This window comes from Passer domesticus, chromosome 1, assembly GCF_036417665.1.
Source record: "Passer domesticus isolate bPasDom1 chromosome 1, bPasDom1.hap1, whole genome shotgun sequence".
NCBI lineage: Eukaryota > Metazoa > Chordata > Aves > Passeriformes > Passeridae > Passer > Passer domesticus.
In genome coordinates this window covers 100,594,467-100,608,739 of record NC_087474.1, presented here as the reverse complement: position 1 = coordinate 100,608,739, position 14,273 = coordinate 100,594,467, and the positions used below count along the sequence as shown (strand labels likewise).

The window sequence follows — 14,273 nt, the reverse complement described above, 5'->3', positions numbered from 1 at the left end:
GCTGAGGGTGCACTCAATCCCTTCACCTGTGTCGTTAATGAATACATTAAATCTCACTGGTGCCAGCACAGCCTCCTGAGGGACATCATCGTTATCCATTGGGACATCGAGACATCATTATCCATTGCTCTGGATGCAACTATCCAACCAATTCCTTATCCATCAAACAGTCCACCCATCAAATCTCTCCAATTTGTAGACAAAGACCTTGTGGGGAACTGCAGCAAAGGCTTTGCAGCAGTCCAGAGAAATAACATGCAAAGCCATTTCACTGATGTAGTCACTCCATCATAGAAGGCCACTGGGTTAGTCAGGCTAACATGGCTTGCTGACCACCATGTCCAGTGTCACATTCCCTCTGTTGGGGCTGTTTGTCACCTGCCTTGAGAAGTTATTTTCCATTCATCCCAGGAGTCTCCTGGATTCCCTATAGCTCACCATGCTGCTTCTCTGACAAATGTTAAGATGGTTGAAGTTCCCCAACAGGACAAGAGCCTCCAGCACAATGCCTCCTGCTGCTGGAGCAAGAAGGCTTTGTCAGGAGGCTCCCCTTGGTCAGGAGGCCTGTAGTAGACACTGACCATGAGGTTCCCTTTGTTGCCTCGGTCTCTGATTCCTGCCTACAGGCTTTCTACCTGCTCATGGCTGTTCTTCAGGGACAGCACATTGCACTCTATCCATCTATTGTACAGAGCAACCCCTCTGACCCTCCTTCCTGTCCTGTCCCTTCTGAGCAGCCTGTAGCCACACAGCACTCATGGATTCATCCCACAAGTTTCAGCAGTGGCACCTGGGTCATGGCATTCTTCTGGAGGCCTTCAACTCCTCCTGTTGCTCTTGTTGGGTGCAGAGGTATAGAGACACTTTGGCTGGGCTGAAAAAAGTGTATTCTTGATTTCATGTAGGCTTTTTTATGCATCAGTTTAATTGTTTATGTTGCAATTAGTTACATCTATATGTGCTTAATAACAGAGTAAGTAAATAACAAGTTTAAATGAAAAAGTAATTTAGCTATGCTGTAAGGTGATGATAGAGGAATGTTGTTATTTGGTAATCAATCTGTTGACTGAATTTTTTTGTAGAGTATAACTACCTTTTTGTGATAGTGGTGGTGGTACCCTGAGTTCAGTCTTCTCTCCAAATTGTTTTTCTTACTTGTCTTGAAGTGACAGAGCTTCACAGCATAGCACAGACACAGCAGAGCTTACAGTCTTCCCCTCCTTTCTTAGCTGCTTTTTGCCATGTTACCTAGTTCCAAGGCTATTGTCTAAGCATCATGTTTGATTCTCATTCCTCTCTACATCTTCTAACTTTACAGTTTTTCACATTCCATATTGTATTTCTACAGGATGTACCCATAGTGTGAAAATTTGTCATCTTGTGTCTTAACATGTAATTGCATTTTTAAGTTTGCAAAAACACTGTCTTGTGGTGATAGCAGTATAAAAGGCAAGTGTCTGTGTCCCTGTTGCTTCCCATTTCTTAATTGTGTCCAACCAAACCTTTCTCTTTGCTTTCTCTAGGCACTGTGCCATTGCCCAGACAGCAGAGAGGTATCAGTGTCTGCTTCCAGGCTACCTTTGGTGCCTGCTGGCCGAGTTATAAAAAACAACATTGCTGTTGTTTCTCTCTTCTTGTCTTTAACACTGTGGAAGAGTTCCCCAGAAAATTATTTTTTCGCTAGTATCCCACTTGGAATTCTCCAGTGCTGCTTTACAAAAACTTGACAAGAGTTTAGCTGCTGGTTTTATCGAGACTGCAGTCTATGGTACTGAAAAATACTGTCTTGTTTTTCTGTACTCTGCCCTCTGGGTGTGGCCAAATATTGTCTTTTGTTTATAAATTCTTAAAATTAAGGATCATCTTTCTATTTGGTGTTTGTATAGTACTTAGTCCATTGGTATTGTCAAAACAAACAATTATGAAAAGAGCTCTGCTGAATGCTGAGAAAGTAGGTTGGATGTGCAGGGGTGACATTTGGGCACAAATTAGTTATATCTGATATTGAAATCCGTGAAATATAGCCAAAATGGAACTCAGTATATGTAGATAGTAAATATGTGAAGTAGAGAGAAACGTTAATCTGCAGATCCTCTCATGGTGAACTTGCTTTTCCACCTTTCCAGATTGTGCTTGGTTACGTGAAAAACGTTGGGAAGATTTAAGGAGAAAAGAACAGCATAAGGTTCCATTATTATGATGGAAGCAACTGCTTAGTACTCTCTCTCTATTCTGTATCTCTTCTCTTTATTTATTCTTCATGGTAAGAGACATGACATTTGTTTATACCACACTTTCCATTATTGCCTACAATTCCATTGTTCTAATTGCCACAGAAAAATGCTTAGCTTCTGTTTCTTCTCTGTATTGTGCTTAAAATATTAATACAGTATGACAGTTTAATTATAGCGAACCGAACCCACTTAAAATCTGAAGAAATTATACTCATGAATGTAGGCAGAAACAGACTTAGAAAATTTTAATTTAGGTGGCCAAAAATTCAAAACACATGAATACTTTTAGACTAGAATATAAATAGTGGCTTTGTCATTGTAGAATCTGTACCATTTTGCAAAAATAACACTTTTGAGTATAGGGATATGAGTATGGGGATATTTCAACATCAATGACTTTAAGCCAGGAGTTTTGGGATTCATTTGTTTAGGATGTTGTTGTGCTTCTGGAAGGTTTGAAAATTAGCTGTCAGGATTACATCAGCAAATTATGAGTGAAGAAGCATTTGTTTTCTTGTTTGTCCATTTTGTTCAAACATGTTTTCCTCTGGTAGACTTAGAATTTCAGTAATAACTTCTGTGCCTATCATAATTCATGTTTAGCCACTCTTAAAAGTGATTCTCATAAAATGAATTTTTGCAGTAGGCTCTATGCTCCCCCTGCTGAGCTCTATGAACAGACAAAAAGTAAGCATATCATCAGTTAGCTTTCTCTTGAGAATTATTTAAGTTAGGGAACAGCATATAAGTTTTCACTGTAGTGGTTGAGGTAAATGCTTTTGAATGCTTATCAAAAGAAGTTTTACACATGCTTAGATTATTGTGGTTTGTGCATGTAATGATGTTAAGTTTTATTGCATTTTTAGTTGAGAGTTATATTCATCAATTTGTTATGTTTTAATAGATTATGGTTCTGATGACTACATATATTAGTGAACTTCAGTATGCTTTAAATATGTTAATTTTTGACTCTTACAAGGCATGGCTGACAGTACTGATACCTAATCTAAAACTGATGAAATTTTTTGTCTGAGATAGGCAGCTTAATTAGCATTTAATTAGCATTGGCAGATATTGTTACTCAGATACCTCAGTACATCATCTTTGAAAAAGGCATGGAACCCAGGAAACTGCAAGTATCACTTCAGTCCCTGGAAAGGTGATGGAAAAGCTCCTCCTGGATGTCATCTCTAAGCATGTGAAGGAAAATAAGGTTATTAGCAGTCAACAAGGATTCGCCAAGGGAAAATCATGCTTGACCAGCAAGAGAGCTTTCTGTGATGGCAGGACTGGCAGGGTAGATGCAGGAAGATCAGTGGGTGTTGCCTACCATGACTTCAACAAGGCTTTTGACACTATGTCCCTTGACATTGTCACAGGTGAGCTAAGGAGGGTGGGTTCTCTGAGCTCAGAGGGTTGTGATCAGTGGCACAGAGTCTGGTTAAACGCCTTTATCCAGAAGTGTTGCCCCAAGGTCAGTACTGGGCCCAGTCTTTTTCCATTTATTTGTTAATAACCTGGATGAAGGGACAGTGCCCTCAGCAGGTTTGCTGATGATAAAAAACTGGGAAGAAAGGCTGATACACCACTGTGATGTGCTGCCAGTCAGTGGGACCTGGGCTGAGCAGAGAGTTGGGCAGAGAGGAATCTCATCTAAGCTCAACAAGGGCAAATAGAGAGTCCTGCACAGGGAGGAATCACACTGTGCACCAGTAGAAGGACCTGTGGCTCCTGGGGCACAACAGGCTATCCATGAGGCAGCAGTGTGACCTGAGGGCTAAGAAGGCCATGGGTACAGGGAGAACAATCCCAGCAAGCTGAGGAAGGTGATCTTCCCTAGAGGATCAACCCTAGTGAGGCCACATCTGAAATGCTGTGTCCAGTTCTGGGCTCCCCTGTTCAAGAAAGACCAGGAGTTAGTGGGGAGGGTCCAGCTAAGTGCTGTGAAGATGAGGAAGGGTCTGGAGCATCTCTTTTATGAGGAAAGCCTGAGAGAGCTGGGACCAGTCAGCCTGGAGAAGACTGAGAGGGGATCTTATCAATGAGAAATACCTCAAATATGGATATCAAGAGGATGGAGCCAGACACTTTTCAGTGGTGCTCAGCAACAGGATAAGGGGCAATGGGTACACACTGAAACATGTGATTCCCATTTGAATATGAAGGAAAGCATCTCTGCTGAGATGAAAGGTGACTGAGCATTGGAACAAGCTGCCTAGAGAGGTTCTGAAGTCTTCTTCTTGGGAGATATTTGAAACCCACCTGGACTTAATTCTGTGCAACCTGCTGTGGTTGAACCTGCTGTAGTACGGGGTTGGACTAGATGATCTCCAGAGATCCTTTCCAATGCCAACCATTCTGTGATTCTGTGATTTACATACAGTGTACAAAGTATGTAGCTCCTTAGATATGGAAAACTTACATTAACCAAATATTAGGAGGTTTAACTTGGCACTGTAAGAAAGCAAACAGTAAGAAACAAAGAATCAGGGCATTGCAGAGTTGAAGTTAATACTGCTGTGTTAACTTAGCCAGATTGCACTTAGAAAATATAGTGAAATTTAACTCTAGATGTTTGGAGGATTTTAAGGATTTATTTATCCATTACATAGGAAATATAGATTGTAGAACTTTGGTCAATTAGTATTTGCATAGAAACCATAATTCTGCAATTTCCTTTGCTCTTCTTGATTTATTGTTCTCAGTGTTAGATATTTGTTTCAGTGTAATAGTTACTACACATCAAGTAATGCAAATGCAAGTGATTCTACAGCCAATTTGTGTACCTAGTGGAGTCAAAAGGAAAGATTGCAGTTAGTTTAGTGAGAAAGGTGTCAGGAAGCCGCTTTAACAGTTAACAAGCTGCACTTACCACAACCCCTTGCTCCTCTTTCATAAATGTATTGTAATATATATAGCGTGACTCTGTATTTTCAGGAGGATTGCTTTTCTCACTTATCATGGGTTAAAATCCCCTCTAGTGTTGGAAGTTAAAAAATCTCAGGACTATATTACCTTTTAATTCTGCACAGGGCTCCCATGACTTCAGTGATTTGTTCTGAATTCTTGGAGATAGGAAAGCAGACTCACTCCCTCTGGTTTACTTAAACTCTTGTTTTGACAATCTGCTGCTACTCTAGATGTTTAGTGTCCTGCATCCTGAGTTTTTACTGTATTACTGTTTACCACTTTTTTAGTAATACCTCTTTTTTTCAGAAAAATTATGTTTAAAGTTTGTGTTTCATGGGCCTTTATGATATTTGCCATTTGAAGATCTCTCAAATGCTATGATGTTCGTTTGTACCTGTTCAGCCTTTTTGTCTGAAAAAGAAAATCACAAAGAGAAATCTTTATAGAAAAACATTTGAGAGACGAAATTATCACAATACAAAACTATATAGCTAGGGAACTTATGTGAAAGAAATTTAGCATATTTTTTAAGAAAAGGTGATGAAAGTCAAGTTATATTTATTAATGCATGTGTTACATGATCAAGTGACTAATCATGAAAATTTAAAAGACTTTTTTAATTCAAAATTCAGCCCATTAGAAGTAGATGCATTATTAGAAGTACTCTCTCACTTCTGTCCTGTCAGCTAAAGATGTAGACATCTCCTTTGGAAATACTTTAGGGGTATAAAATGCTAGAAGAATATTATAGTGAAAGTCATAAAATTAACTTGTGGAAAAAGGGAAGTGTTGTTGGGGAAAATCTCAAGACATATATGTAATTTTTAACTTGTAAATCATGTAAGAATTTCTAGTTATTTTCATAAGAGCCAGAGTTAATCTTTTAAAGATCTGTTTAAGGAACCACGTGCACAGCAGACTGGGGTAAAACTATGGGGTATGTACCAGAAATCTGGTCTTGTACAATAATTAAGTATAAAAAAGCATTCCATAAGAAGTACTTGAAAGTAGCCTATACTGTAGCAAAAGCATTTGGTTTTGGAGCTACATTCTACTGAACAAGGACAGTGTATCTCTCTGAAAAAGCACCTGTAAAGATTGTGCAGGTTTTCTTTTCAATTTAAATATTCTTAAAATTGTGTTGTTTCTTTTATTTTTTAAAGGAAGCTGCACCCACAGAATCTCTGCTGAACTGGCAGGACTATGAAGGACGAACTCCTCTTCATTTTGCTGTTGCAGATGGGAATGTAGCAGTTGTGGATGTCCTGACCTCCTACGAAGGCTGCAATGTGACATCTTATGACAACTTGTTTCGAACTCCCCTCCACTGGGCAGCCTTACTTGGTAAACTGGACAGTGCCGAAGTCACTTAGTCATTAATTAACTGTACTGTTTAATCTTTGTCTCTGATTTTTATTTCATTCCAGCCTGGCAGTATGATAGTTAATTTCTTAGAGCAATAAGAGTTTCTGCTCAACCAGGATTAGAAGTTTGTGTGTAGACTGCTTATTTTAGCTTCAGATTTTCCAAAGCATTGTACAATGCATCACTTCAACAGGTTATATATGCTGATGATTTCAGTTAGAGTATATTGAGATTGTTCTTGCATATGCAGCTTTGATCTTAGGTTAAAAAAACAGATACTCTGGAATAGTGGTGTCTGATGTGGGGTATGCACAGCCCAGCATGAAAGCAACACAGTCAATGGGAATTCATGAAGAAAATACCAGGGTTTATTTTACCTGAAAAGATAACTGGACTAGTATTTCATATAGAGTTTTAAGCTAGTAGCTTTGTTTGGTCTATGTATAAGATGGTGAAATGGGGTTTGCAGGGTGCCTGGTGGAGCTGAGCTGCTCCACAATGCAGAGTGGTTGATGGTGGCATCATGAGTCACATGCTCACTTTCAGCCTTCTGCGATGTTCTGCAATTTGCTTCTGCCTGGTTAAGTGGATTTATGATTATATTATCTAGTTTTTATTAAACTACCCCTCACAAACTAAATGAGGGGCTTAAGAAGATTCCCACAAAGAAAATGCAGATAGTCTGATAATGCCAGCAGAAGTAAACAACAAAAAATGGCAGAGTTGACACTTCCAGTATAAGCTCTTCATCAGACACGCTATGATAATCTAATCAGATCTGACAATGAGTTTTATTTGTATAGAGTTATTCTCTGTTTAGATTGTTACCCTGAGACTTGGATGCTCTGTAAATTGTAACCTTGTATATGTGAATTTTGATTTGTATTTACAAAAACTGGATCCTTGCAAAACAAGTTAAAACGTGATTAAATGTAAATAGTCTAAATACAGAGAAACAAAACCCCATAAAATGACAGACACAAAAATAATATGATTTAGAAAATTTACCTCCTATTTCCATCCAGGAGGAAAAAATAACCACTGGATAAAAAAATCTTCAAACAGTCTCTCTCCCCTTTTAACTGGCTTCATGCCAATGATCCTTTGGGACACTGCAGACAAAGAATGCCAATATAAGAATCAGATGTTCACTGGAGCGAGTTACTGCAACTCCAGTGGCAGTATATGTGTCGTTTGAATATGTTTATTAAAAGCAAAAAAGAGGGAAGGGTGTTCTCAAATTTGTATGTATGTAGGGATATTGAATTTTAACAGAGAAATTGTGAAACATTTTAAGTGTCATAGGATCAGCTTTCTGAAGAAATAGTCATTATCACTTGGTTCTGTCCAAGAAGCAAAATTTATTGCATTTTGAAATTGATTGTATTTGAGAGAAGCTTTGTCTATTGGAAAAATGGATTGTCTAATCAATGTAGAATAAAGGGGGGAGATGTGCCAAGACCTCCAGACTATTTTGTGAACCTGATGAGGTCTCTAGGTAGCATATGCTCTTTGGGAATTTCCGGTTCATAAATTATTATTAATTTTCAGGGTTATAGTTTTAAGTTGAACGTAATGTTCTATGTAGGTCTTAACCTATACAGTAACATCTTACTCTCTTTAACAATAGGAGATTTAAAGCAGTGCAGGAATGCTGCCACAAGTTTCCTTAGATGTGATGGATTGCATGTGGCTACATTTTAAGGGCATTGTTGCTCCTCTTACCTTTTTGCGTAGATAAAAGTCTTACCAGTTACATCTCAGCTAAATGAAAGTACAACAGAAATGACAGTTCTTGACCCCAAGAAATGAGTTCTCATCTTTACATTAATGGCCTAGCAAGATCCACCTTTGTACCTATTTCTTTACTGTTGCATCCAGTACAATTTTTTTAACTCCCTCAAGCCTTATTCTCATAGATAATTTAGCTAGACCCTGTTCTCATTACGGAGTTAGTTTCCCTTTTTCTAGTTGTCTGTCCTGAAAGTGCAGGAATCTTTTTTTTCAGGCTCGGTACTCCTAAAGTTTTTCTGCTAGGATTTCACTCCAAAGCAACTTCTTCCAGTGAACCTCAATTTACTTCTTGTACTCTTCAGGTGGGACTAGCATAGCAACATTATATATCTTCTTTTTGGGTTTGTTTGATTGTTTTTGTTGTTTTTGTTGCAGGAAGGGACTGAATTATATGATATTCTGTACCTAGTGTTCTCTGAATGGCTAACAAGAAAGAGGAAACCTTCCTGTACACCCTAAGGCCCCTAGAAAGAAAAAATGCTCGCAAACTCTTCATCCTTTTTGACCCAAGTTACCATTTTCTCTCATTCCTGGTACTTCTGTACATATCAAGTCTCAAAGTGCCATTTCACAAAAGAGGGCTTGCCTAGTACTCCATGCCTTAGATTTTAAAGAGCTACAGAGCACAACAGTATCACAGCTTCATTCTGTAACTTGGTGTGTTTTCATTAAAAATAATCTACTGCTAGCAGGAAGGTTTACCTAACTTATCATTTATTCTAAAGTGATTCAAGACAACTGTGCAAAAGTAGCAAGCTGCAAAATTCATTGTTTTTCTGACATGTGAGGTACTGGAGGTTTTCACCTGTAAAATCAGAGTGGTTTTATAGTATTGCTTGAAATACCAAATCATTAAGATACTCTGTGAACTGCATGTGCCAACAGGAAGAAGTATATAAACGGACTGGTTGGCTTTAGTGGCAATATACTGTATTTGTCTTTGTTTTCCTATCTGTGAAGTGCATATAGAGTTTACCCATCCTCCAAAAGTGTTGTGATTTTAATATCAAAATATTTTGATCTGTTTTTATGAAGGAGTTTTGTGTGAGCTTGTTTATAGCAGCTGGTAGTAGACTAGCCTCTGATTCTGCTATACATTCTCAGATGAAATTTTGGTTAAATAAAACCTAAGTGAAGCATTTACACTTGGTTTCTGCAAAACAATATGATGTGTGATGAAATTGTCAACATTGATTTAGCTTGTCTTTTAATGCAGATGGACAAATGCTCATCATCATCAGCCTATGCTCACTTTACTGTTTCTGACTGACTTGTCACTCAAATGCAGCATCTCAATTGAGTTATTATAAGCTATTTCTGGAAATATTCAACCACTTCATTACAAAGTTAATATCATAGCTATTGGACCAGTTACTGCTGATGTCTTTATTTAGGGAAAAGCTCTAGTGATTTCTGTTAAACGAAATTTTGTATTTATAAATCATTCTGATTTATAGACACCCCCCAAAAATTACAATACAGACTATGGCACTGGACATAAAAGATTGCAATACAGACTATGGCATTGGGAATAAAGTACATGCCAGACTTAATAGTTCAAATATCAAGTCTCATGTTTCTCTCTTACATTTAAGCTAAAATGGCTACAACCCAAATATGTGACTATTTATGAAAGTCTGTTAATTTTCTTCTGTTTTGTTTGAGTTTAGGATTTTTGTTTGTCAGTGGTGGGTTTTTTTTACCTTTTCTTAACTAAGCTTTTTAGTGACTTTAGGATTTGATACAAATTTGTTTTTATTGCATTATTTTTCTCAGGTCATGCACAGATTGTCCATCTCTTACTAGAAAGAAATAAGTTTGGAACTATCCCATCTGATAGTCAAGGTGCAACACCCCTACATTATGCAGCACAGAGCAACTTTGCTGTAAGTAGAACATACCCTAAATGTGAAGTAAACATATTTTCCTGAAATCTTTACGGTTTAGCAGAGTGTTTGAGTTGTTTTTGAAATCATATAAAGACAGTTGTTGGCATGAGTTAATTCAGAGTTCTCCTGTGTAATCTGATACAAATGTGGTTAATTTCAAACTATTAAAATATAGATGTACAAAATCTAACTTTCTGTACAAAAAAGGCCCTTTGAGCTATATGTTTGCATCACATAACACAATAGTCATTCAGTTACTTCAACAGAAAGCAGAATGACACCTACTATTTCATGGTGCTTTCAGGTTTTAGGGCTCATTATAATGAAGTCTAAGCAGTTAAAAGGATCTAGAGTAAGATGACCTGTAGGAGTATTTGCACAGCTGCTGCAGGACCAGTCAAACCAGTCTTTGCGTTCAAGAAGGTAGTTAATTTATGAATATTTGGCATTATGAATGAACTGTTGTCTCATGAAGCATGGCTAAAGAGTTGAGTGCCTTTTGTCATAATTCTTCAGGAGCACTATATTTTTTACATTTTTTAAAATATTTTTTAAACTCAGACAACAAAGAACATTGGTTTCTCAGACAGCTTAATTCTTACACTTTGGTATAATAGGTAGGTTTTTTTCCAGAGCAAGATCAGATACAGTAGAGCCATGTACAAAACTCAGCACTTCAATGATTGTCAGTCACAGATGTTGCGGAAGTAGTTCTCAAGCACTGGAAATTAAGAAAGCTTTTCTTAAGCTCCTTCACCTCTCATAGCTTCCATACCCTCCCTTTACAGAAAGGGTTATTTAGAGCCTAATTAATGTAATAGTTATGTAGTCCACATTGCAACATTTTCTTAGCAAGGGTAGTAATTTGGGACTTTCTTGCATACCTACATGTTAACAAGGAAAATAAAAAAGGAGAATGTAAAAGCCCTTGAGAACAAGTCAAGTTAACAAATCTAAAAGTAATGTTGAAAGAGGCAATAGACCAATATCCTTGCTCCCTAGTGAGAATGAGTTTTGGGGCTTTGGTATGGTTTTCTTGGAGGTGGTCTTACTAAGACCATCCAGACATTTTTTAAATTCAGACTTTTATTGAAGCATATCTCTCTATGTAATCTTCACTTTAGAGAATTTTTTGTTGATGATTTTTGTCAATTTGGGCCTAACTCATACATTTGAAATATCTGTGTTGTAAAAGCCTTTCTTTCATGTTTGAGTTGGACTCATAGAAAAAAAAAAAGTTTTATTTACCATGTGGTGATTATCTCCACATTCTTTTATCTTGTTTTTTGGGTTTTTTTAGATTTTATATTGATGTATTCGTAAAAAGATTTTTCATACTGGTTTTCTTTCCCTGGGCTTGATTCAGTTAAATGAAATATCTTCATTATGTTACTGCCTTTTGATCCCATCAGCCAGCCAAACTGTGATATCATCTGTGTTTTAAGGGGAAGAGAAGTACATGGTGGAATCAGACATTCTTTTGTAATCTTGTGTACTTACAATGAATGGACTGTTTCCCATCTTACGTGAAAAATCACAGAGGAGAGTTTCATTCAGATCTGCAAGCCTCTTTTAGCTGCTGATGTACTCAACAGCCCCTGCCTAAATTATGTCTGGAGTCTGTTTTCATTGGTCCAGTTGTTTCTGAGCACCACTGCTTGCCTTTTTGTCTCCTTTACATGCATTTAATTGAGTAATTCCCACCACTGGACTCCATATACATGGTCAAACAACTGAGTGGAGATACATTCGTGTTTGTTCTGGCAGTAGCATCTCTATACTCATGGTTTCAGAGCCACATTGTTGTTCTATTCAGTCTGCCCAGCCTTGGTTAGGTGTGGTTTTCGCAGTTAAAATGTGATGTTTCTGAGTCCCTAATAAGAAGAAAGTTTGTTCTTTTGTGTTTACAGTAAATGTTGGCATGGCTTTCAGTTTTATTTGCTTTGGTGTCTTGTTCTTCATTCTTGTTTCTCTATGGGTTACTTACTGTAATATGATGGGTTTGGGTTTTTTAAAGACTGAAGAGGATTAGCCAGCACTTAATTTATGTGAAGAATTTGTTCCCTAAGACTAACTTATCCCCACTTACTATAGACAGAAAAAGTTCTAGAAGAAAAGACCTTGCCCGATATAACCACCCAGATTTAGATGTCTTGGGTATCCCACAGGAGGTCCCAAGAAACATTGCTGTTTAAATTTTTGAACTTCATGTGTGAAGGAAGAACAGAGAATCTTTATTTCCAGATCACAAAATATTCTGAGTGGGAAGGGACCCACAAGGATCATTAAGTCCAGCTCTTAAGTGAATGGCCCAAACAGGGATTGAACCCAGGTGTTATTAACACCATGCTCTAACCAACTGAGCTAAGATGCTCCCTTCATATTGATTTTATTATGCAGGACTACATTTTTTTCCCCTGAATTTTCCCAGAGGTGTTCAAAACAATGTACTTTCCTTTCATATACTTGTATAGATTGATCTAGTAAATGAAATGTGGATATCCCTGTCTTATTTTTAAATATTCAAAAATAAATGTAGTATTTTTCAGTTTTCCGATAGCACAGAATTAAATGTTTCACGTTTGGCTCTCTCCTGTTATTTTTCAGATTTGTTTTTTTGTTGTTGTTTCCTCCACTTTTTTTTAGTAGTGTTACAATACATGTAAACTTTCATAACAAAATACATGTCATATTAAACTGATTGATACTTCTATTTCCTGATTTGTTAATCATCCTGGAGTAATTGAATTTTGTTTTGTTTTCAAGTTGTGGTAACTTAATTTTGAAGAATAATGCTTATACTATTGTGGGATTTTCTTCTACTTTTTCCAGCTAAGAGCTGTAGGAAAGAAAGAGTCATTGAAAGAAGCGTTGCTTTGCCAAAACCTAACAGAAAAATAAAATATTTGTATTTTTTAGAATGTGTGCCTCAATATTGAAGAAGTGCAGCCTTTGCAGTGCTTTTCACTCTGCAGGATTTCCAGCAGGGCAGAGCTCTGGGAGGATGCTGAGTTTCTGGCCTAATGAGTGTCTGAGGTGTGGTGATGGTCAGTGTGAGAACACAGAGATATAAACTCATGCTGCGTTTGTGTGGAAAGCTTTATGCTTCCATCCCTCCTTGCTTCTGGCTGGACCTTTTCACAATAAACTGGTAATTCAGACCTAAATTCACAAAGCTGTGAGGATCCTAGATCAGTAGCATAAGATAAATGAGACATTTCCTATTTCTTTAGAAGGATGAAATAGTAAGTAGTAGTGACAAAACAAATCAAAAGTGATCAATGGTACTTAGGCATTCAAACACCTTAGTGATTAAAAGAATTTAGTTCATTATAGCAGGAAATTCCTGTCCTGCCAAGACTAGTGATAAACCTATTGTGGGGTCACACAGAGGAAAGGCTAAAATAGTATTAATAATAAAATATAAAGTAAAATAATGTAACCTGGGTTTTCTTCAGGTTTTTATTGGCTAGCCTGCCAGAGACTCATATCAGATGTTTCCCAGCTGTTACATACATGGCCTTTCAAGGCATTAGAAAGAAAAGGGAAAATCTTCCTTTTATTCTTTTTCTAATAGTTGTGATTTTCTCTCCCTTCCTTTCCTGGGTGACTCATTAAGAATCTAGCAGCAGGTTAAACAAGTGGACTTGTTTGCTGACAGCTTAACACAAACACAGCATTTAAAGAAATAATTATTTTTTGCCTTGATTTGAAATTTTAGTTTAACAGTTACAGTGGAAATACTGGACTCAGGTGTAAAGATTTCCTTAGTATTTTCTGAAATACAGTATTTTGGTAATTAGTGACATGATGATGTTAATAAACATTAGGAAATACATCTATGTTGACCCTTTTTTTTAACAGTCAAAATATTAGAGATAGGCAAAATAAAATATTTACATGTGCAGTTGTATTTATAATTGGAGAGAAAACAACATATTGGGAAAATATTTTGAAAGAACATGGTTTTCAGGATAGGTTTAGGTTGGACATCAAAAGGAGTTTCTTCACAGAAAGGCTGATGGAATGTTGGAATGGGCTGCCCAGAGCGGTGGTGGAGTCACTGTCTCTGTAGGTGTTT

The 14,273-nt window shown here is 37.2% G+C and overlaps 1 protein-coding gene across 5 annotated transcripts in view; it reads left to right on the top strand.

The window, feature by feature from the left end:
* INVS (inversin) overlaps positions 1 to 14,273 on the top strand; it is an 86,342-nt gene that overhangs the window by 41,319 nt on the left and 30,750 nt on the right. For 4 of the 5 annotated variants that reach the window (XR_010367627.1, XM_064431468.1, XM_064431477.1 and 1 more), the window contains exons 6-7: positions 6,308 to 6,488; positions 10,080 to 10,189. Coding sequence is in view for 4 of the 5 variants with exons in the window: in XM_064431468.1 (XP_064287538.1) it covers positions 6,308 to 6,488; positions 10,080 to 10,189 (291 nt within the window). In the remaining variant the exon portion in view is untranslated. Of the gene's footprint in view, positions 1 to 2,126; positions 2,264 to 6,307; positions 6,489 to 10,079; positions 10,190 to 14,273 lie in introns of all 5 variants that reach the window. The other variant, XM_064431487.1, reaches the window with a different exon arrangement.